Genomic DNA, 25,444 nt, shown 5'->3' on the forward strand with positions numbered 1-25,444 from the left:
ACAGGCTGGCTGCCACTCAGCCTGCAAATCTCAGCTTAAGTGTTACTATTTCAAAGAAATCTTTCTTAACCATCTTGTGCACTTACCTATTCCACAGTCATTTCTCTCTCTTTGCTCTGCATTATTTTCTTCATAGTATCATCACTATCTGAAGAAACCTCAGCTTATTTACCCTTTTTTCTTACATAATGTCCTGTTTCCCCCACAAAGCTGGACTGGATCAGAAATTGTGTCTTTTACCTTCACCCCAGAACCTGGAGAAGTGTCTGGCACACAGGGTTAGGGTTAAATAAATGTTTGCAAATTTGATAAATGAATGACTATTACCGGCTCTGGAAGTCTTCCTTAACCACCAGGCTAGATTAAGTTCTCACTCCTCTTTGGAACTTTTGTCCTTTGGGCATACTTCATTGTGTAGCATTTGAACTGTATTATAATTGCTAATTGTGCTATTTAAAAAAAAATACCTTTTATGCATCCTCCCATGGTAGTAAAGCTTTCAATGGTAAGATAGGAAAGAGGAAGGACAAGAGCTAAAACCCTAGCCAGGATTCTGCAAAATGTATATGGGGTAACAATGGGAGTTCATAACCCACTTCAATCAAATGTATGAAATATGATATGTCAAGAGCTATGTAATGTTTTGAACAACTAATAAAAAAAAAAAGAAAAAGAATGCACATGTAGGAATGGGCTCCCTCTGCTGATACAACATCGACCAATAAGCACCATAAAACCTGGATACCTTCCTGACAAGTAGAGAGTTTAGGAAAAATAGCCCTGATAGGGATCAATTTGATATTGTATATTTAGATAAATAAGGTTTTTAAATTGGAAGAGATGGAGATACCTATAATTGGTAAATTTGAAGGTTCTTCCCAACTTAACTCTTCCTACATATTATTTAGTGAGGTAGAGACTATAAAGTTTAGATTTCTTACAAAAAAAAATTGTTAGCTTTGACTTTTTGCTTTTGAGCTATATAGTATGAAGCCTAGTCCTTGGCTATTAATTTTTCTCTCCTTCTCTCTCTTCTACTCTTTAGACTATATACTCTTTGAGGACACAGTCTATGTCTTTTGGTATGTATTCCTATTGTCTAGTACATACAGGAGCCACAAATGGAAGCTACATGTTTAATTTCACATTAAAAACAAAAAGAAACAGGTAAAACTAATTTTAACATATTTTATTTAACCTAATGTTAATATAATATTATCATTATAACATGAATCAATATAAATTTTTAATGGGGATATTTAAATTTTTTTCTTGTGTTTACTAGGTGTTTAAGATCTGGTGTGTATTTTACGTTGACAGCCCATTGCACTTTGGACTAGTCATCTTTCAAAGGCTTAACAGCCATATGTAGCTAGTGCCTGCTTTATTGAACAGCCTACGTCTATCACAATTCCTGCTACAGAGCAGATAAAAAGTAAATATTTGTTCCATAAATGTATTTATAATACTAAACATTATAACTATAATGTCTTCCTGCTTTTTTTCTTTTAAAGTAGAGAATTATGACAAATTATACTTTACCTTTGATATACAGCATATATAGTTCTTGGCCAATAAATATGTAACATTAAATTTGTTTTTTTAGTTGTTGAAAGACCTTTATTTTTATTTATATGTATGTGGTGCTGAGGATTGAACTGAGTGCCTCACACATGCTAGGCAAGCACTCTACCACTGTACTACAACCCCAGCCCCTGTAGCATTAAATTCTTAAACAAGGTCATACAACATTTATTTTAACATGTCTTAAAATGACATTCAATTATGACCTTGGTTTCACTGTGTTTGTGTCAAAACTCATGGCTCCAAAAAACTTGTAATCTCTTGCATAATAAATATAAGTACACTTCAGTTGCACAGACCATAGCTAATATTCAAATGACTTTGTATAATCTATTATAATATTTAATAGAATCTCAGATTGTGGTTTTTAAAATTTCAATTAAGATGTTCTATATCTAATTACTATCCCATTTTATTGTCTTTTGCTCAGCTTCCCAAAATAAATAACCATGTTTACCTTGCTTAATGGAAGATTAATTTGATCAAAAAGACAGTCTGTACCTTGTGGGGATTTCCAGTTGAAAACAATCATTTTCATGACTCTCACTAAGCGTTTCTTATTGTACCCTCCTGGAGTTGAAGTTATTTATCTACTAACCCTTTGTAAGGGCAAGACTTTATCTTCTCCCTTGTGTTTACTCTTTTTTTTTTTTTTTTTAGTTGTAGTTGGACACTATACCTTTATTTTATTTTTATGTGGTGCTGAGGATCAAACCCAGTGCCCCGCAGGTGCTAGGAGAGTGCCAGGAGAGTGCTCTACCGCTGAGCCACAACCCTAGCCCCTTATTTTTATTTTATTTTATTTTTTTGTGGTACTGGGGATTAAATCCAGGTTCTTGCACATGCAAGGCAAGCACTCTACCAACTGAGCTATATCCCCAGTCTCTCTTATGTTTATTCTTATTGCCTTTCAATACACTCTAATATGCCAAGAATTTTAACATTCATCCCACCCTAAAATGTTGATCACAATCAGGCAATGTCTCTTCTACTTATCATCTACTAACTTTATGAAGATATGCAATGACATTGATTCTGGAATAGACTGAATGTCACAGATGATATTGTGGAGTAATAACCATTACCTAACGATCCTCTCCCTACCAGTAACTTATGACACTTTCAGTGGTTCCAACATATTTTGCCACTTTGCTGCTAAGAGAGACACAAACAATCCTGAACCTCCCTCATGGTCCCCCATGAAAATTAAGTATTAATTTCTCTGACTGACTAGACTAGGTAGAGGCTGAGACTATTGAGACGCTATAATTATCGTCCTTTGAGTTCTCCCACGTTGAGTTCTTAGTGATTTTCTGGGGGTAGTAAGGCAATCCTTACTCTATGGATTTGCTATACTAAGAACTGTTTCTTTGAATAACTTTTTATTTGGCATCTATCACAAGAGAAGCTCAGAAGACACAGGGAGGACCAAACCAGATGCCCAGCAAAAATCCTTAAATGCAGGGTCAACTTCCCTTTTCAGACAAAACCCTGCATCTTCCTCGCTGATGCCTAGCCCCTAAAATATTTTTGTTTTAGGTTTAGTTAGGAAGAATTGTCTCAACAGTCGTTTCTTTAAAAGTCAAGGTGGTATTAAATGGAGGTGACAACATTGAATGTTTACAAATCTGCTACTGAGAATATTTACAAATTTATAAATTCAGAACGAAGTATTCTGCTCCAGCTTGTAATCCAGGCGCGTTTTGCTGCTCTGGAAACTAGGAAACGTTAAGATTGAATTCAAATCAATTGTTTCAGAAATCTTACAGGTGAAGCCTGGCTCTCGGTTGCTAAGCAACCTGACAAACTAAAGTAGGGACCAACTCGCCTCCCACACTTGACTATCTCTCCTCAGTGGTGGGACGCGGAGCCCCGATTGGCCCCCATTGCCTCTCACTGAGCCCGAATTGGTCAGAGAACCTCTCACTCCTCTCTCGTTGGCTCTCGCCGTCTCTCGCCGCTCTGTCATTGGCACCCAGGCTCTCGGGCCACCCGACGTCACTGTCTCACCCCACTTCCTCGGCCCTTCAACTTGGTCCCCTCCCCTTCCCCCGCCCTTCCAGCCACGAGGGAAAACTCCAGCGAGTCCCCGCCTCTAGTTTTCTTCTGATTGGTGGAAAGCGGACTGGAAGGCGGACGCTGCTGGGCTACTTTGCTGACTGCAATTGGCTGTTGCAGCCATTGTCCCGCCTCCCACCGACTCCCGGCTGTGCCGGAGTCGGGTGGGTCGGCGGCTATAAAGCTGGTAGCGGAGGGGAGGCGCCGCGTACGGTCTTTCGCGGCTTGGTCTTTTCCTGTGGTCACTACCCGGTCACATTTGGGTGAGTGTCCGGCGCGGGGGAGGAGAGCTGGGCTGCAAGAGGCGCCGCCTGCGGGTGTGGGCCAGGAGGAGGCGGTGTCCTTGACTAGGCCCAAAGGAGCCGGGCTCCGGCTCCGGGTCAGGGATGAAGCGTGGACTTGGCTCTGGCCCAGGAGGATGGGACGCCGAGAGCTCGGGCAATGCAGGGCTTGGCGTGCGGGGCTTACCTTGCTAGGGACTCGGGGCCGACTGTGGCTAGTCTTAGGAGGGACCTGGGACCCCGTAGTGGGCAGGCGAGTCACGGAGGAGAGGTAAAAGGGCATTGAGTGAGGGCCAGGTGTTCTAATGACAAAGTTGGAAGTGCTGGAGAGGCGGCTGTGCCCGCTGGGGTGGGTTGAAGGGGAAGAGAAGGGAGCTGGGCTGTCAGTGTGTTCCCAGAGCCTTGGGTTAAAGGTGGATGCTAAAGGGATGGGGAAGATCTGAGTTGGGAGGAGGTTGATAGGGGGTGTGTCCTCCTACTGCCACAGATAGAGAGTTGATGGAAGGAAGGGGAATTAGGCAGCATTGCTTTTCTTCACCAGCTCAGTTGCAAGAAATCAAAGCTGTTTAGACCCTACCGAATATTGGTGCTTTGGACACGTTCGATCTGTGCTTGCTTGAAATCTAAAATAACTTGCCTCTCTACTTGTCTATCTATACATCTGGGTGGTTTTTGTTTGTTTGGTTGGTTGGTTTTGTTTTTGTTTGTTTTAGTGTCTGCCTTAAAAATAGATCACCTCAGTATTCTGAAATTCTGCACTTTCCTCCTGCTAATAACTTCAAGACCAGCCTTAGGAGGGAAATAATGAGGTGATGAGCAGTCAATCACAGAACCCTCACATAGTTGGGTTAATCATGGACATTTTAAGCTAAGTATATGAAATCTTTAAAAACATGCATCCTACTTTGACCAGTAGTAGAGGAAGAATTGCTCTGCCCCAGTCTGGAAAGAAGAATTTGGGAAACAGATACCGTGATGTTTCCCAATTTATTGTACTTGCCCCTGTGGCTGTGGCCTTAGGGCATCATTGGCTTCTTTCACTGCCCACCTCTCCTGCAGCCCCTCCTTCCTGCATATGATCTAAACAACCCGCTGCAGTAGGATTGTGTGTTCTGATTGTTGCAAACTAACATTTATTCTATTTTTAAGGATGAATCATGAAAAACATGGCAAGATAAAAAATTCAATCCAGACAAATGGAAGTACTCATATAGTTAATAATTGTTATTATTTTATTCCAGATTCTAGTAGATGGGAGGTAGATTCAAAGTCCCTAGCATGTATCTGTGCAAGGGGTTCTTTGCAGCTTTGAGACATGAAAGAAGTTTGTGTTCTTTGACAAAAACTTTAATTTTGAATTTCAGTTATTTCTATGTGGAGACAGAAGGCAGAGAGCATATCTTATGGAAAGAGGGAAAGACTACCTTTGTGTCAAACTTTTGTAGATATTTCTCTCCTAAATTAGTAAACTTGCAATTTAGTTGAGTTTAATTTGAACATAGTTAGTAATCTGAGTTCTCAGAAGGTGAGTCCAATGCTGGGGAGCAGGAGTGTAAAGTGATTATGTTTGAAGCTTTAGAAAGCCATCTGGGACTTGCTTTTAATTTTGTTTGTCTTAAATATTCCTCCTGATTACTATTACATCTTGATTCTTTTAACTGTGGGATTGATTTTGAGGTTTTGGACTTAGAATTTAGATAGATTTTTCTCAAAATAAATGGAAAATTTCAAATATTGATGTAGCATGGGTTTTCTGGATCTTCTAGAATGATTTAAAACCTAGGTGGATCTTCCATAATCCACTGGAACTGGATGTGGGGAAATGGAAGAACTTAATGGGCTTTATATCACAATCTCTAATTAGTTTCTGATTTACATTTGATCTTAGTCAAAGACCTAGAAGTGATAATGGATACATTTAGAAAGAAATGTAGTCTTATGATTGGATATTGGGTTACTATAAAACCAAATATGATAGAAAGGTGTGTTACTCAAAGTTTCTCAAGAAGGTGGTATAGGTTAAAAGATGGAAGAAATATGTTACTTAATCTAATGGGAGCATGTTAGAACTAAATTCTTAATCTGTTCATCCTAATTCTTGGCACATGTGTATGTTCACTTGTTGTCTTGATGTCAAGTGAATGTAGTTAGAATGTTAGAAGAGAATCTAATCTTTCAAAGCTTACTATTTTCATCTTCAAGGTTTGCGGTTGTGTGTGGGTGCTTTGGGGAATGATTGTAAAATCAGTAAATATTCTCTTCTGATTTCATTTGGGCTCTTTACATTTTTATGATAAGGATCTGGGAACAATTCAAACTTACCATTTGCTTTGAACATTAGTGGTAGAGAGCCAATTTTCTTAAACTCCTGGACACTATTTGGTCCTGTAGTTCATCTTGAAAATGATAGCAAAAATAACGAATTGGCAAGGACTGCTAAGTCCTTGAATCTAAAAGATTTGCCCTCTAGTTCTTATAATTCCACATTCAGTCACTTGAGAAAGGGCAATGGATATTTAAAAATCAATACAGTCTCTCTCCCAACAGGAGTTAGGAACCCCAATATGGATAAGAAGACTCTCCATAACTAGTTTTCAGTAGAGAGTAGGCTATGAAGACTTGAGTGTGAGTGACACATAAGTAGGAGTGCAGTCTGATTAGAAAACTCACTTTCTATGTGATTTATCTGGAAAACCTTCCTAGTCTCTTCTAGTTTAGAATAAGGCCTTGAAATAGTAATAGAATCTCTGATAGGCAGACAAGTAGTTCTCGGGGAAGACAGGAATGTCCATGTATTGTACCTGGGAGAAGTACACCAGAGTGTACAGCTGAGGACAGGGTTTTACCAGTAGTTTTTGCCTGCTTGATTCTAAAGAAGCAAGGTTACCAAATCATTCTCAATTTGCTGAATTGTTCTTCAGTAACTGGAAAAGATCAACTGGTAACTGTTTATAGATTATCATGTACCAAAATGTGTACTAGATTAATTTACCTGACCACTCATTTGAATCAAGGCAGAGAAGGGAGCCAAAAGGTAAAATCCAGAACCCTAAGTAAGTTCCAGAAGAAAGCACTGTTGTATGAATCTGGTTGGCCCCAAGCAATCTTGTCATTCTTGAGTTTTACTCTTTGGCAAACTCAAAATGTCTATATGGGTACTTGGGAGTCTCCAAACATGCTTTTTGGTAACTGTTTCCTGACCCATATAATTTCCTTCTATCACTTGCACTGAAAAGACCTGTTACAAGCTGAAGACCTGTTTTGAGGCCTTGGCAATACAGGATGAGTATCCCTTATCTGAAATGCTTGGGATAGGAAGTTTTTTGGAATATTTGCATGTATGTAATGAGATATGTACCTGCTTTTTTTTTTTTTTTAATGCTGAGAATTGAACCCAGTGCCTCACATATGTATGCAAGGCAAGTGCTCTGCCACTGAGCCACAACCCCAGCCCCATGTGCTTGCCTTTTAACTGTGATCTGTGACATTAGGTCAGATGTGGGAATTTTCAGATTCATCATTATGTCAGCAGCGCTTAGAAAGTTTAGGATTTGGGGAGCACTATATTTAAGTCAGATGTTCAGCCTGTATTGGTTTTCTCAGAGTAAAGAACTCTTCCAATAGCTACAGGAAAGAACAGAAAATTAATCCCTTTTAAGTTTGTTCTTTCCCCACAGTACCATTTACTATCTCCATTTCTTTCCTAATCTCTAGGCCTCTCTTTCTCTCTGGAATTACTTTCACAAGCGATATGTGGGCTTTGATCATGTCATCCTGAAGTAGCACAGCAGTTCTTTCTTAATCTTTTCTATTTTTTCCTTTGCTTTTGCGTGTGGGTGCACGCGTGCACACGCACACACACGCTTTTTCTCTCCCCACCTAACTTTTCTTCCCAATTTAAATAATCAAAATAGAAAGAGGAAATATAGGCAGTTCAGGGGAAAGTTACTTGATAAAAGTGGTGTCAAATACATATACAGATGGGCCTCAAGGACCCATTGTAAGTTATTTTAAGTTGCCTTAACATGGAGAGAGAATCATGTTTTCCCCCATCACTGAAAACTGGTGTCTGTGGTCTGCTTAATTTAGAGTACAAAAGGATAATTTGAAACAATACAGATTAAAAGATAGATTATTTTCTCAAAATGTATGTATAATGCTATAATCAAAGAGATTTTTTTAAAATGTAATAATCTCTTTTCCTACAAAATTCAAGTAGAAGAAACTAAGGCTATAAAGAATTTTATAGTCCCCAGTTAACTGAGCAAAGGCAGATGCTAAATTTGCCAATTGTTTAGAATGGAGGAAATTATGTACATGTTAAACATAGAAGCTCTATCTCAAATAACGGCCTTCAAAACAGATCAACTGAAGAAAATACTCAAGTCATTTTCTTAGGTGATTTTCATATAACTTTAATGGTAATAAAATTTAATGCTCCTTTGCCTAAATGCTTACTTTTTAAACATAAGCACTAAAAGAGTAGGAGGAATCACTTTTTTAAAGGTTGGGGAGAATGAAGATAGCCATGTTAAATATGAGTATAAAATTAAACAAATCATAATGATTAGGTCTTGCTAGAAATCTTTATTCGAATAATACTAATAATAACAGGGTAATAATAAAGTATTGGTGCTTTTTATTATAATACATTTTTTACATATTTTATCTTCACAATGAGCTAGGGAGGGCAGTTATATTAGCTTAATTTTATAGGAAATTGAGGTTCAAAGAGGCACAAATTGCTATTTCAGCCACAAGCTCCCAAGGGCAGGATAACTCTTGAATATGTAAGTTGCTTTATTCCAGAAATATACAATTTACCTAAACTCTTTCTTCCCAATTCCTGATAAAATAAATTTAGTAGAGAAGACTGCAACTTCACAGTTGATTTAAAGCCTGAATCAGTGATATGATTGTATTTAAATTCATTGCTGACTGAACCTAAGGAGGGGGAAAGAGTTTTATAAGCTTTAAGTAACTTTTCTAAGTACCTGTTAAATCTTTTCTGCATGATATAATTGGATAAGGAAATGCTCATTTTGAATTGAAGTCATATTACTTGAATTTGTGTAAATGATTTATGACTTTAAAAGAAGTTCTTACTTGAAATTCCTAGTGCCCAGCAGAGGAAACAGTGACAGACCTGGAGGCTGCAGTTCTCTGTCCTTCACACAGGTATGCTATCATATCATGCAGCTTAAGTAAAGTGTTCTGTTTTGAGGGAAGAGGGAAATTTAATTTTTATCCTAGAACAAATAACCATTTATATGTGCCATATATTTTTAAATTACTTTTCATGATCATTTATACCTTGTCTTCAAAAATTAATTAATGCCATCATGCTTCAGAAAACTGATTTTGTGTTTATTAGACTAATGTTGAAAATCTAGCAAAGAGTTTTTAAAATTAGTGTTCACTCTTCAGAGAAAAAATATAGATAATAAAGTATAATCACAAACCACTTACTAACTCATTAAGTCCGAAGCTTGCTTTCTTTCTTCCTTTTAATGTTTATTTAATTGTAGATGAACACACAGTATCTTTATTTATTTTTATGTGGTGCTGAGGATTGAACCCAGTGCCTCACACATTCGAGGCAAGCACTTTACCACTGAGCTACAGCCTCAGCCCCACCCCCACCCTCAAGTTTTCAATTCTGTGAATATTTCAGCGAAATATTCAGGTACCTGGTAATGAGTGCATTAAAATAGATTGTGAATCGTCAACAGCTTACATATATTTTATATATTTTCACATATATGTGGAAATGTATGTATTTTTTCAAACACTAGTCATTCACCTATTTTCTTAATAGAATTCTAAAAACATAATATTTATTTTAAAAGTTACCATAAGCGGTATATTTGTTGCTCAATTTAAATTTTTATAGTACCTAATATTTGGGACAATGGAACTTAATAGGCTAATCAAAAAAATCATAAGCAAGCATGTGTACAAACAGTGCTTTTTAAATTATAGTTTTAGAAGATGCATATCTGGGTTGTGAATGAATATTTAAAATTATGTGAGAATGGATAGTGATTATAAGTGTGTTTGAAGCAGTAATTTAATTATTTGCAGCTGTTGCTTTCTCATATTGCCATGGAGTGCCTCTCTTATGATTCTGCTTTTTCTTGTATTTCAGTATTATGGTTTCCTATTATAATAGAAAGCTAGTCAGATCTCTTTTACTCAGCATTCAATATCAGCCGTATTCCAAATAGTGAGCTGAGTATTGGGATGTAGTGATGAGCAAGACACAATTTCTACTGTCAGAGTTCCTTGTCTCACAGTGCAAAGAGTCTGAGCTTAAATAATAGAATCTTGAGAGAGATTAAAATAGCATGTTAATCATCAAACATGTGTTTTCAAAAGATATCTGTTGGCCAAGGACAGGAAAGTGGAGGCAGAGAGCTTAGTTAGGAGGTTGTCATAGTAGTCCATGGGGCAGGTGCTGAAGTTGTTCCCTTATGTAAGCCATTGAGAAGACAGGTCAGTGCTACCTTTGCACCAGCCTCCCCATCTGGTTTACCTCCCCTCACCATTCCCCCCACCCCAATTATCTTTCATTTACAGATTTATTCTTGGTGATATATTAATCTTTTTCCTATCTAGGTAGGAAGCCCTTAGAAAGTGTTAACTAGGCTTTCTTTTTTACTCTGTTCACTAAAAATAGGACTTGGAGTTCCTTTTGTCCACCAGAGGAGGTGAGCAGTCACTTTAGGGAAAAAAAGACTTCTGTCCTCTGGTAGTTGTTTCTTAGAAGATTTGGAAGGTTTATAAAGAGTTCTGTAGTAAATGTGTACACATTTTCCCTCCTTTTAAAAAGTTGGAATTGAAAAATAAAATTTAGATATTTTCTTATATAGAATCTTTGCTATGCTGCTTGGATTTTTTTTTTTAATAAATGTACTCTGAAAAACAATGAAATGAACTTCATCAGCAAAAAAATTTTAAATATGAATAAATATTTTTCAGTGTCAGATTTTCAAAATTGTGTTCTATGTAAAATTTTTTTGTGTGTATTTTGTTTATTAAGAATAGTGAATTAGCTAGACTATTCCTGGTAGAGAATTAGCACATAATATGAAAGTCTCAGACCTTTTACTAGTTTTTTGTTTCCCTAATTTATATCTAGCCTACTTGAGAAGCATATGAAAGGACCTTTTTTAAAAGAGTCCATACATAAAAGAACAAAAAGCCTTGGTGCTGTCCTTTGGTTTCCTACTTTTGACTTCTGCTTAGGGATTCACTACCTTTCTCAGACCATTTGGTTCCTAGGAATGAAAAGAGTGTTCTGCTCTTCTGGAAATTGCTTTCAGATAGGGCTGTTGACTGTCAAAGTGGGGCACTTTAATTGGTGAAATATGATAGGGAAGAAGTGCTAAAGTAATTAGTAGTTGTCTATTGAGTGTTGTTATGATTTTGAAAGAGTAGAATGCTATCAGTTTGGTTTGGAAAGGTTTCATGGGTGAGATGTGATGTACATAATCCAGAGCTGTAAAGGATCGGAAGAAGCAGAAGCAAGAGGTGGGTTGTTAAAGAAATGACTAGATGTTTTGGGATAATGAATAGAATATTGGAGAGTGAAGGGAGGGTAACTTTATATGTAGGACAGGGAAAGATTGGGTAATATTTAGCCTTTATCCTCAATTACTAAGGTTAGTAGAATTCTCTTCATGTTTTCTAGTGTAGGTTGCATAAGTCAAAGCTAAGAATCTTATGTAAAGTTCCATATAGAATGGTGGTAGATGGCAAGGATAACTTGGAAAAAAAAATATATGTAGTTGTTGGTGAAATGACAGGAGCAAAGGCAGCTTAGCTTGTCTCAGTTTGTTCTCTTCTTCACTTCTTCATTGATAGCTCTGAGAGCTGGTTTGGTTGAACCCCATTTACCAGAGAAAAGAACAGAAGGAAATAGGATTTTCATGGAAGAAGGGAAGATTAGAACAAAGTGGAGAGGTACTTCCCTGTTCACTTAGCATATCTGACAGTGAGCATAAAAAGTCATAAAACAGTTGGCTAGAAATCTGGGAGTTGTTCTATATTCCCACACATTTCCTTCTTTTCCTAACATCTAGTCAATTGCAATTTCTGCCAAATTTTTGCTTCTGCATTTTTGGAACTCTTCCTTCTTTCACCCCACATATAGTAATTGTTCTATGACCCATATTTTATCTGAACTGCTGTATCAGCTTCTTAACTCAAACTCATTGTATACATAGCACCTTTGACTACAAAATAGCAGCTCTCAGTTTTGACTGTGATCCTCCAGTAGGAGGTAATACTGTATATGTGTGAATAATTGAAACAAAATCCAAGAAAAAAAATCCATACATTTGTTATGCTATGCAATCTGGTATTTCCTATTTTCTGTTTCATTCTTAAAAATATTTGCTGTCCCCTAAATGGATTCCAGGGCTGAGAAAATATTGCTGTGATGATTAATATGATCACCTTATTCCTTTTTTAACCTCTTTGATTTCTTACTATCTTTATGATGAATTCAAAGCTGCTGATATCAGTACATTAGACTCTTCATTACCTGACCTTAACCTAGTTCTCCTGACATATTTGCCTCATCCATTCACTGGCACTAAGATTTCATTTCAATAGATAGTAAAAAGTTTTATGGTACCTTATAGTGTTTCTTTGTTTATGCCGTACACCCTGTTGAAAATCTTGTAGCACCATATGTTTCTGCAGTGTTTTACTGTTTACTTCCATATATTCAGTTCTGAATACTATAATGTAATAATATATTGTTACCTATTGATTATTATGTATTTTTATCTTACTGTCCCACTAAAATTATTCCAAATGTTTTAGCCTGTAACATGTTGGTATTCTTTGGATGAATGAAAAAGAATAATATTCTTGTATTTAGAAGAAATATTCAACTGGTAGACTTTAAGATCATTAATTTAGATTATGTGATTATATTTCTAGGCACTGTGTGTGTGTGTGTGTGTGTGTGTGTGTGTGTGTGTTTGTTACTGAGAACTGAACCCAGAACCTTGTACATTCTAGTCTAGGGCTTTAGCGTCGCTACATCCTTGGCCCTTTTTAAAATTTATTTTGAGACAGGGTCTTGCTAAGTTTTTTTTTTTTTTTTAATGGGGCAGGGGGATGATACTGGGAACCCAGAGGTACTCAACCACTGAGCAACATTGTTAGCCCTTTTAAAATTTTTATTTAGAGAAAGTGTCTCTCTTAAGTTGCCTTAGGGCTTGACTAAGTTACTAAAGCTAGCTTTGAACTTGTGATCCTCCTGCCTCAGCCTCCTGAGCTGTTGGGTTGACTTTTCATTTTTAGGTTATCAAGTTAGTCATAGGTTGGCAAATACTACAGAAAGTTAGTGAATCAGAATGGCCCTAGTAACTCATAAATCAGGATCTTTAGATTAATGAAGAGCTGAAATTCTGCCACCTTAGCAGTCCTGTTCTGCTATATATGTGTGATATATGTCATACTTAAAAAGGAAATTGAGTTGTAGAATTTTGGATATGGAAAGGATTCTTTAAAACTGGGGTGATGTATCACTCTTCAAAGCCTGATAACATATTGCTGACACCTGTTCCATCTGGGTCCTGGTTATGATACCAGCAAAGGTACTCTGGTGAGATGAGAAGGTCTTGTTTGTAGTGGCAGGAGCACCGGGAATATAGGCTTGGGGGATCTCAAGAACTACCTTTCCCCTTTGTTCCTCTAGCCCAGACAACAAATCTATAATCATTTCCCTGGGTAATCCCCACTCTGTTGGAAATATCTAGAATAATTTCTCGCGTCTTAATTCATAAAATCTTTCAAAGATATTGAGCCTTTAGTAAGTTAAGTGATTTGCCCTTGGGGTATACAGTAGTGGTCCTGAGAACTAGCACTTTTACTTTTGGTAAGTAAATCTAGATGCTTCTGAAAGTCTTCATTGTGTGGCAGTACTCCAACTTTTTAGTGTCATTTTAAAAAAGAAATCATGGTTTTAGGAGTTAGTTGCTACACAGACATAGCATGCATTATCAGAGATTCTTTTTTTCTCATGATTTAGAAGATGCAGTTTAATGCTCATTTATTACGTATACACTGCTGCAGAAATTGAATTGTAGAATATTGTAGAATTGGCATTTGACCCTGTAATGGGTCCTGGAATGTATCTTTGCACAAAATGTTAATTATTTGATTTCTTTTTTGGGATAGGATTATAATCATAGAGGCCCTATACAGATTGGCTTGCTAGGCTTCTATACTGGGGTTTTTCTACTTGCTGAGATTATTTAGATTAAATTTTTTAAAAGCAATATTTTTAAAAGCCTGTAATCCTAGCCACTTGGGAGGTTGAGGTAGGAGAATCACAAGATCAAAGCTAGCCTCAGTGGTTTAGCAAAATATATAAATGATAAAATGGACTGAGGATGTCGCTCAGTGGTTAAGCATTCCTGGTTTTAATCCCTGGTACCCTCCTCCCCCAAAAAAGCAGCATCACTTGATCTAATGATTTTTGTATTTCCTAAAGTCAATAGTTGTGGATAATCAATATAATATATCTATTATGAATAAATGGCATATTTATTTCAACCTTTTTATTATAAGTCAGACAATTCTGATTTGTCAGCTATACTTTTAAATTGTCATTATATTTTAGCTTACAGTTCTTTGCAGTACAGAAGAATTTTATTTGAATGTTGCTTAGCTCTACTAATCATGTTTTAGATCCATAGATGCCCAGTTTTGAATAGTTGAATAAGGTTTTTAAAAGCTTATGATTTTAAGAGATAATATTCCATTTGTACAATCATTGCTACTTTACAGATTTACAGTTGGCTGCCCTAAGTAAAGTGTACTAAAACTTAGACTAAACCAATATTTCAGGTGATTATTGGACTCACAACTGCTTCTCAATCTTGAATTTTAAAGTCAGCAATTTGAAGCCTAAAACAATATTGGTTTCTCTTTTTCTTTCTAAAGCTCTTTCACCATGCCTGGGTCACTTCCTTTGAATGCAGAAGCTTGTTGGCCAAAAGATGTGGGAATTGTTGCCCTTGAGATCTATTTTCCTTCTCAATATGTTGATCAAGCAGAGTTGGAAAAATATGATGGTGTAGATGCTGGAAAGTATACCATTGGCTTGGGCCAGGCCAGGATGGGCTTCTGCACAGATCGAGAAGATATCAACTCTCTTTGCCTAACTGTGGTTCAGAATCTAATGGAGAGAAATAACCTTTCTTATGATTGCATTGGACGGTTAGAAGTTGGAACAGAGACAATCATTGACAAATCAAAGTCAGTGAAGACTAATTTGATGCAACTATTTGAGGAGTCTGGGAATACAGATATAGAAGGAATAGATACAACTAATGCGTGCTATGGAGGCACAGCTGCTGTCTTCAATGCTGTTAACTGGATTGAGTCCAGCTCTTGGGATGGTAAGTTATAACAAAAAAACAAAATCCAAAAAACTTCTTGAGGATGAATAGACTCAAGTGACCTTTTAATTAATGCCATGTGCAAACTTTGACTAGTTATATTTGTTCAAGTATATTCAGAAATACAACTATGGCTTTTGGCTTATCTAAGTCATGAATTGGTTATCTTATTGTATAGAACAAATGATCTAGTCCAAATTTAGTTGCCATTTATTTCTTTATCAAAGAGAGGGAAAGCATGTTCTGGATAATATATAACAGATTTGAGTTTGCATGTATAATATTTATAGTGTTGACCACCTTGTGAAATCATAAATATCTTTCAGGACGGTATGCCCTGGTAGTTGCAGGAGATATTGCTATATATGCCACAGGAAATGCCAGACCTACAGGTGGAGTTGGAGCTGTGGCTTTGCTGATTGGGCCAAATGCTCCTTTAATTTTTGACCGAGGTGAGTGTTTGGGAAAGCATTTATTAGTTAATTATTTACTTATGTATTTATTTGACACAATATCCTGAGAGACTTGAAAATGGAAATAGAAACTACTATTTGCTGAATGTTCATTAAATGCAAGCTAAGTGCTTTATGTGTGTTACCTTATTTAAGCTACATAGTAGTCACAGTAGTTTTATGAGGTAGGTGGGGACACCCCCACTTTATAAGAGAAGTAAGGTAATAATAACTTGGCTCCCATAGTCACAGGCAAGTTTCATTTGTCTTCAGTACAGTAACTATGATCTCCCAGTTAGATTTATGATACATGCATGGAAAGGTTACATACTAAAGGAGTCTTTACTTTCCTTCATTTTAATTATATTGGCTTTCCCTTGCATTTCCTATATGGAAGTGGGGGGGAGTTGGTGAGGTAGTTAAAGAAGGTCCTTAGATTATGTGGTATACTTCCTAATTTGCAGACATCAAGAAGCAGAAATAGTGGCGCACACCTATAATCCCAGTGGCTTTGGAAGATGAGGCAGGAGGATCAAGAGTTCAAAGCCAGCCTCAGCAACTTACCGAGATACTAAGCAACTCAGTGCGACCCTGTCCTAAACAAAATATGAAAAGGGGCTGGGAATATAGTTCAGTGGTTAAGCACCCCTGGGTTCAATCCCCAGTACCAAAACAAAAAATAAATAAATAAAAAGAAGCAGCAGAAATATACAGACATCTTCCTTTTGGTTCTGATAGGGCTTCGTGGAACACATATGCAACATGCCTATGATTTTTACAAACCCGATATGGTCTCCGAATATCCTATAGTCGATGGAAAACTCTCCATACAATGCTACCTCAGTGCATTAGACCGCTGCTATTCTGTCTACCGCAAAAAGATCCGTGCCCAGTGGCAGAAAGGTGGGTTTTACCTTTAATGATTTTCCTGGGTTTTGCTATCTGTTGAGAGAAGTGTATCTTTTGTGAGAAGTTTTGTGACTATCCTTCTGTAGTACCCTATTATTCTATTTACTCTTATCTACCAAATAGCATTTCCCCATAGTTTTGGGGAATGTATAATATAGGTAAAAAGATAAGCTTTGATAATGAGGTATATCTCTGCAGAAATACTTAGGTTGATTTACCTTTTTTAAAAAAGTATTTTGAATTTTGTCTTTTGAGAGAGGTACTTTAACAAGGTGTTAACTAATATTCAGAGAAAACCAGTGAAAATAAATTAATGAAGTGATCCCTTCCCACCAAAATCTGTTGGCACCATGACCTGTGAATTGTATTTGCTATTTTAGGGTCATTGTTAATCTCAGTTTTTAACCCTGAAAAAGTTTTAAAGGTACTAAAAAAAGTAGGGGTTTGAATTATTACCATTATAACACAGTGTTGTAGAAAGTGTGCTTTTTCCATGGTTCTACTTTTAGAAGTTTTAAAAGAGGATTAAAGATCATATTTCATAATAGATATTAGGGAATATAGTGGCTCTAAATAAGAAGCATTCTAGCAGTATGTTAAAATGTCATACTATTTAACAATACAGGGCTATTTATACTGCACTGTTTAATGGTGTGTATTTAAAAAGACATACCATTTAGTATGTATTTAACAGGACAGCAGTAGTCTAACTTTCTTATTGGGACTTAGGGTAAAAAGGAAACTTTGTGAATGTGAAACATTGTATGAAACAAAAAGTATCATGAAATTACTTATCCATGCTGTAAGTTATGCAGTTTGCTATTTTTCTACTCTATTTTTAAAAATAATAATTAGTCCTGACCAACTAAATTGATTACATAACCTACTAGTATGACTCTTAAATTTGAAAATGAGTATATACTTTCCATCTCTGGATTTCTTTTGGGAGTGGGGCAAGCAAAGCAAAAGTTTATTGAAGCTTGATAATACATTATGGAAGAGCACAGTGGTCCCAGATGGCAGCCTGTATATATAGTGGGGGTTTGAGGGGTGCTCTCTGTGTCTTTCTTTTTTTAATATTAGATCTTTATAGTTAGTAGTTAGATTTATATGGATGTCTTTTTTGACAGATCTTTTAAACTATAGAAAGATTTCATTATTGGGGGGATAGTTTGATTACCATTTAAAGGTATAAAAACATCCTAACATTGTTCTAAAGACAAGCTGTAAAATATCATGACTTATGTGAATTTCATAGCTTCTTTGGATTTTTCTTGCAGAGGGAAATGATAAAGATTTTACCTTAAATGATTTTGGCTTCATGATCTTTCACTCACCATATTGTAAACTGGTTCAGAAATCTCTAGCTCGGATGATGCTGAATGACTTCCTTAATGACCAGAACAGAGATAAAAATACTATCTACAGTGGCCTGGAAGCTTTCGGGTAAAAGGACCTATTACGATTCTTTTCCTTCTACATTAAGAGGTTTTTTTATTTGTACAGACCTGAAAATTTTAGGGTCAAAAGAATGTTAAAAGTCCTCTAGTATAATCTGTCTAACCAATGAAGAAACTGAGTCCCAGCGAGATGGTGGCTTACCTATGCAAATTCTTTAGTCAGTTCTACGTAAGACTTTGTGATTTCATCTTTAGCTTTAATTCTCATTGTCACAATGATAATATCACTACAGAAGTGCCTATGTTCACTACCATAGCCAGTGAGCTCTTCTTGCCTCTTTTTAGTCACTGTGCTTATATCTTTCTTATTCACTGCCACTATTGAGTCTCATTTCGTAGTCCCTCTCACTTTTTAGGTTCACGCTTGCTATGTATATTAATTCATTCTGTTTCTGTGCACCTGTGTCCCTTCTTCATCTAGTAAAATTCTACTTGACTTTCAAGACTTAGTTCCTATGACTTTTCTAACTAAACAGACATGACTATGGACTTGAGACAGTATTGTGTTTGGTGACAATAATGTTTTAGTCTATTAACATGTTAGTATCAAATTGTCTTTACTTGGTAAAAATAAAACCTCAAAGAACCATATGTGTACAACTGTTATATCTTCTATAGCAGTTAGCATAATTCTCTTTCTTTTTTTTAAAGGATTTTTAAAAAATAACTTTATTTTGTTTATTAATTCACATATTTTTTAATGTGGTGCTGAGGTATTTTGTTTATTTATTCATATAATGTGGTGCTGAGGATTGAACCCAGTGCCTCACATGTATGAGACAAGCACTCTACCACTGAGCCACAATCCCAGCCCTGTCTTTGATTCTTAATGAAAAAATAGAATCATGTACACTAAAAGATGTAGATATTAATTAGGCCCAGTGTGTAACATAATGAAAACATAATCTTTGAACACTGTAAAATTGTTTTTTTTTAATTTATTTAAAATCTTTCAGGGATGTAAAGTTAGAAGATACTTACTTTGACAGAGATGTGGAAAAGGCATTTATGAAGGCTAGTTCTGAACTCTTTAATCAGAAAACAAAGGCATCTTTGCTGGTATCAAATCAAAATGGAAATATGTATACATCCTCAGTATATGGTTCCCTTGCTTCTGTTCTAGCCCAGTAAGTATGAATTTCAGCTACTTAACTCCTCTTTTCTAAGACCAAATCCAGTATCAGGCAGGTATATAGTTCTCAGATATTGTCTGTTATTGTCTATTGTCTCGAAGGACATGGGTTGAAGCTATATGGGTTCTTCCATATGGTTCTTTCGAGCTTCGAGACATGCTATTTTTTAGTCTTCTAATGTTGAAATTATTTGCTATTGTAGGGTCTGCTCTTGATAAAATAACAGCAAGTATTTATTCCAGAAGTATTTATTAATTTCACATCAGTCTCCTCCTATTTTATTGATTTATTATTATTATTATTATTATTTTAATTTATTTTTTACCTTTATTTTATTTTTTTTATGTGGTGCTGAGGATCGAACCCAGTGCCTCACACTTGCTAGGCAAGTGCTCTAACCTGAACCACAACCCCAGCCCTGGTTTTATCATTCTTGATTTACAGTTATGCACAGGTGTCTAAGTTGACAGAGTAGCTTATTTTTTGGTATAATTTTCATAAGCCTTGTTGTTCCTTCAAAGATGAAAGCTTTGGCTTTTAGTCTGCTCCCTATAATACTAAAATGGTTAAATTTCATACTGTAATATTAAAACCTTTAGATCTTTAATAACTTTTAAGTTACATCTTCATTTTTATGTATAGTGTGAATTTTTATTCCTCCTTTTATGGTTTCCCTCTTATAGGTTTGAATCAGTTAAACTTCTTGCCTTCTCTCTCCTGCCCCCCCACCCACCCTCTTACACAGGTACTCTCCTCAGCAATTGGCAGGGAAGAGGATAGGAGTGTTCTCTTATGGTTCTGGTTTGGCTGCCACTTTGTACTCTCTTAAAGTTACACAAGATGCCACACCAGGCAAGTGCTGATTCTTTGAACAAGAATGTATTGGGAATTTGATTCAGTGAGATTGTTTTAGCAGTCTTCTCAGATGACTACTTGAATCCCATAGTTCATTAACTTTAATTTTCATTACTTTTAACATAGCCAGATTCTTACCATCTACCCTAATAAATTTGCCTTAATTGGATAAAGGGTAAATTTTTTTTCTTTCCATCAGTACTGGGGATTAAATCTAGGTGCACTCTACCATTAAACTATATCCCTAGCCCTTTTTATTCTTTATTTTGAGACAGGGTCTCACTAAATTGCTGAGGATAGCCTCAAACTTGTGATCCTTTTGTCTTAGTCTCCTGAGTAGCTGAGATTATTGTCATGCACCACCACATTTAGCTAAGGATTAGACTAATTTTTATAGATTTATGGTCTTGGGTATATTTAAGGAAATTTTTGTGCCTTCCCTGAATAGGAAGAAGTAAAAACATTGCACAAGAGGTGATAAAGACTTGACATTATTTGAAATTATACAATGGATTAACTATAGAAAAGTTATTTGTAGTTTCATATCCTACCTATTTCCTAACTTGTCTACTAGCTGATACTAAATAAATGCTTAGTTCAGGGTCAAATAGATACTATCTTGTTTTTAAATAATTGCCAGTAATGTTGGAAGAAAAGTTATTTTTATTTGACAATATTTTATTCTTCTAGATATGCTATTTTTAGTCTTCTAATGTTGAAATTATTTGCTATTTTAGGGTCTGCTCTTGATAAAATAACAGCAAGTTTATGTGATCTTAAATCAAGGCTTGACTCAAGAACTTGTGTAGCACCAGATATCTTTGCTGAAAACATGAAGCTCAGAGAGGACACTCATCACTTGGGTAAAATATTAAATTTCATTTAAATAAAAACGTCTTGAAGAGTAACATGAAGTATACAACATATAAGATAAGGCTATCAAGAGAGATGACTGTGAAAATTATAAGGAAATAGGAAAATTCTTCAGTTTTATTACCAGATGAGTTGTATATCATAACTGATTATTAATCTCCTCCACCTTCTCTTTAGCCAACTATATACCCCAGTGTTCAATAGATTCACTCTTTGAAGGAACATGGTACCTAGTTAGAGTGGATGAAAAGCATAGAAGAACGTACGCTCGTCGCCCTTCTCCAAATGATGACACTTTGGGTGAAGGAGTAGGACTTGTGCATTCAAATACAGCAACTGAGGTAAATAAAGCTCATTGTGTTGGTCCTATTCTTTGACAGGATAATAAGTACATGGGCTGGGGATTTAGCTCAGTTGGTAGAGTGCTAGCCTTGCATGCATAAGGCCTTGGGTTCAATCCCCGGCACCACCAAAGAAAGAAAGAAGTTCACACATATATATCAGGGTTTGGGGCCCCTAACTGAAGTTTAGCAATTTAAAGGAATGTTAGTAAATAGTAATTCAGAGCAAGAGCTCTGGGAGAAGATTCCAGCTGCTGTTTCCAAGTTTATAAAGTACATGCTAAGTACAAGATTTTATTAACAATGCCAGAAGTTAAAGGAAGACTGATCTAGAGAGAAGCTCATTTGTGGCGTATCTTGAGAGATAGAGAAAGTTGGGATAGTGTTGAGCTGCTCACAACTCATCTCAGACCATTGTCAAGAAGTAACAATAATGGCTATGATTTGAATTCCTATTATATGATAGGCCCTTTACTTACATTTTCTTAGTAATCCTTATAAAAGTTACCTTTAACAATATACTATGCCCATTTTGGAGATAAGGCTTCAAGAAGTTGAATTACTTGCCCAGTATCATAGCTAGTAAGTGCTGAAGCCAGGTTTCAGACCAAGGACTTTATTATATATTATAATCTTGAATGATTATGATTTTTTTCTGCTTACTATGACATTGGTAAATGCATAGTCTTGCTTCTAGTTTTTAATACCCATTAGGTAGCAAGTCAAGCCACCAGTGTTGCTGTACAAAATGTAAAAGTAAAATACTGTATGATCTCCTTCTCTTGCTTTATAGATTATTTTAAAATCAGTTTACCATAAGGTGAAAGAAAATAGTTCCCTCCAGGGAAAGCTATATAGTTAGCATGACTATCTCCAGAGTTATCCTTTAATAGTTTCTCTATGGGAACTTTAGTGCCATGATCCTTGGGGGAAAAAGTGTAATAGCTAACAACTATTTTATTTTCATTTTAGCATATTCCAAGCCCTGCTAAGAAAGTGCCAAGGCTCCCTGCATCAGCAGCAGAACCCGAAGTAGCTGTCATTAGTAATGGGGAACATTAAGATACTCCATGAACTGCGAGACTTCACAGTGTGTTTGGGTTGGGGTGGGGATAGGGGAATGATTGGAGGAAGGGAATGTCTGGGGACAATTTTAAAGAATTACACATTGCTTAAATTTTTATGTGACTGACACAGAGCCTAGCAAACTGTTGTGCTCTTGGACAAGTCTATTTGCCCAATTTGCTAACATGCTTCCTGTTGTGGTCTAGCCAATGCTAAATGTACTCGAATGATGTTAAGGGCTCTGTAAACTTTATACCTCTCTGGCCATTTATATGCATGAAATTTAGTTTTTAAATGTTGTATGAATCCTGTGCTTCTGTAAGAGGAAAGCAGAGGTACTAGTCTCCAATTTAATTTTTTTTTTAATGTGTAAGAATTTTATACTTTGAACAACAAGATTATTGAAAGTACCTGTGGTTTTTGAAAATTTTTTCTAGCTTGGGGAATATGGTCTTAAAATGTGATATGCACAAATGCTCTTTGAAAATGGCAAGACAAACATCCTTTTTCTCAGATTTATAAATCCTAGAGAGGCAGAAAAGAGTTAGGACAGTAACACTGGTTCTGGAATATTATCCAGACCAACAGTGACAAAGTTATTGTGATGATCTCTGAACAGAGAGACACTAGCATTGAGCAGGCTTCTGGCATAAAAAGCATGGTCTGTTTGGGAGCTGTTACAGTAGCTGCAGGAGCTGAGTGCTCCTGATCAGTTCATGGTGGACTGTGCTCAGCAACATCGAGATGTTATTGGAGGTGTGTATGAGGAAGCTTTTTGTTGCAATCCTTCTTTGCACCTTATTTCAAAGATACATAAAACATTTCTTTGATGCCTTTTTAAAATTTTAAACTGGAAAGGAAGGATGGAGCAGGGCATTATTAGGCTACTTATGTTTCAGTGTTACAAATTCAATTTCTAGACTGACAGATTTGTGGTATGAGTTCTTTTTATTTTGTGTGTGTGTTTGTGTGGGTCTTTGTTTTTGTATCTGTTTGAAAATAAGAAGGTACAACCTAAGTTTTTACATAGTCTGACTAGCCAAAAAGAGTATTCCACTTCAAGGTCTGGAAGTAGGGTTTATAAAGCTTTTTCTTGGACATTCACCTTTAAAAAACAACAAAACTATCACATGGAATGAAAGAGATTGGTTAGAAAGTTTTATAGATGTTTTTGGTGCTGAACTATGACATGAGCCTTATAGATTGTAAAATAGAGATAGTTGGAACTAATGTACAGAACTAAATTTTTAAAACTTTATTTACCATTAAATTCTGTGAAGTTTCAGTTATCGAAAATAAACAAATACAAAATGTAATGTTTCAGATTGCAAGCTAATATGTAATGTAGTGTTTGTAAGATACTCTTGTCTAATATTAACTAGTGGTATTTTGATTTGTACAGTCATAATTTGTTAAAATGACTTCATTTTAACATCCACTGATGTAGATTAATAATGTAAGCCCAGATTTAAAAGAATGGTGGGAAAATGGTGCATGTAATACTTTTCCAAGTTTTGGGAGTTCAATATGTCGAAAAGAGTAATGTTTGATTGCCAAGAAATGGGTTTTCTCAAAGTCCATTGCCGGCAATGGGCAAGCCTGGTGATACTGGCACAGAGCATTAACCATAAACCTTATTGATGGTAAGGTAAATAACTTTGAAATAAAGTTTTAGAGAAACATTTTAGATATTTGAGTATTCTTTTTCTCAACTAACAATATAGACAAGACATATGCAGAGCATGCTGTTTTTGGACTTTTTAAAATTTATATGCATTGCTGAGAATCAAACCCAGTGCCTTACACATGCTAGGCAAGTGCTCTACCACTGTGCCACAACTCCAGCCCAGAATATGCTATTAAATGTGAGCATTCATTTCAGCTCATTCATTCACTCATTCATTCCACAAACATTTGAAACCTAACATAGACAGGGCTCCTTACTTATGCCAGAAATAAAAAGCTGTACCAGATGTCTTGTCTTTAAGGAGCTATTTGTCTAATATAAAGGAATTTCTATAGTAATTTATTCTTAATTACCAAATTGGGTGTTAAGAATGTATGAAATTTTGCTATAAACGTTAACGTTAATTCAGTATGTTACCATGTTTTCTTTAAAAGTCTGGGCTAGGGTCCTGTTCCTCTGGGTCAACCAGATGCCAGTGCTCTCTGGCCACCTATAAATTCTAGTATCTAATAGGGCTTTAAGAATTCTATCCTTCTCTGTCTTCTTTATGGAATTTGATGCCCCAGCAGCTCTGAAGAGCTCAGATCTGGCTGGCCCCTGTTGACAGGGGTTGTTAGTAGGAAATGCTGCTGTGAAACCAAACATGCTATTGCAGTGGAGACAAGGGATTCTAGAATTTTGGCAGAGAAGAAGTAAACGTAATAAAATGGATAGTAAGATGAGTGGAAATTAAGATGCCTTGATCTCCAGGACTTTGTGCCAATGGCTAACAGTCATGGAATTCTGAGGGCCAGCTGATTAAAGTGTTACTTATGTAACCAAAAACTGCAAGGAGGGAAGAAAAGCTGATGAGCAGATGGCTGAGGTAGTCTGTCAAAGAAAATCATGGTCCCTTATCCAGCTTCCTGATCTAAATCAACTTACAGATCTAGGGCACAATGAAGGGGAGGACTGGTCTACAGAAAAAGCCTCACTTCCACCAGTATATATGATGTATACCCACTTAGGATTTCTCAAAGCCTGTTGAGTACTACTGTGGCTTTATATGCAGATTAGGGCTTATGGAAACCAGGTTATAAAGGGAGAGTTCTGGACATATTCTCTCAGAGTAAGTCACACTTTAGGATTATTTCGCTAAATTCCAAGTATATATTTTGATGTATGGAGTAAGGGCTTTATGGGAAGAAGAGTCACGTGGAAACTTCTTCCTGGCCATGTTAATAAATTATGAGCAATCACATTAGAAAATGCAGCCATCTGTGTCACCACCAAAAATGTTAAGAGACGCAGCAGTAATGGGCTCCATCATAATTTCATTTTACT

At 36.2% G+C, this 25,444-nt stretch overlaps 1 protein-coding gene across 2 annotated transcripts; it reads left to right on the forward strand.

Annotated features, from left to right (window-relative positions):
- The first annotated feature begins 3,749 nt into the window (after positions 1-3,749).
- Hmgcs1 (3-hydroxy-3-methylglutaryl-CoA synthase 1) lies at positions 3,750-24,116 on the forward strand. 2 transcript variants are annotated; one of them, XM_013356115.3, is made up of 11 exons: positions 3,750-3,905; positions 9,043-9,101; positions 14,889-15,346; positions 15,673-15,798; positions 16,537-16,701; positions 17,988-18,153; positions 19,124-19,294; positions 20,046-20,152; positions 20,893-21,018; positions 21,206-21,369; positions 22,342-24,116. In XM_013356115.3, the coding sequence occupies exons 3-11, from the start codon at positions 14,899-14,901 to the stop codon at positions 22,429-22,431; spliced, it is 1,563 nt and encodes a 520-aa protein (XP_013211569.1). In that variant the 5' UTR covers positions 3,750-3,905; positions 9,043-9,101; positions 14,889-14,898; the 3' UTR covers positions 22,432-24,116. The 2 variants fall into 2 exon arrangements, with proteins under 2 accessions (XP_013211569.1, XP_005319719.1); XM_005319662.5 differs by lacking the exon at positions 9,043-9,101 and having other exon boundaries at positions 3,760-3,905.
- Positions 24,117-25,444: the final 1,328 nt, after the last annotated feature.

The sequence above is a fragment of the Ictidomys tridecemlineatus genome, chromosome 1 (genome assembly GCF_052094955.1).
Source record: "Ictidomys tridecemlineatus isolate mIctTri1 chromosome 1, mIctTri1.hap1, whole genome shotgun sequence".
NCBI classification, from domain to species: domain Eukaryota; kingdom Metazoa; phylum Chordata; class Mammalia; order Rodentia; family Sciuridae; genus Ictidomys; species Ictidomys tridecemlineatus.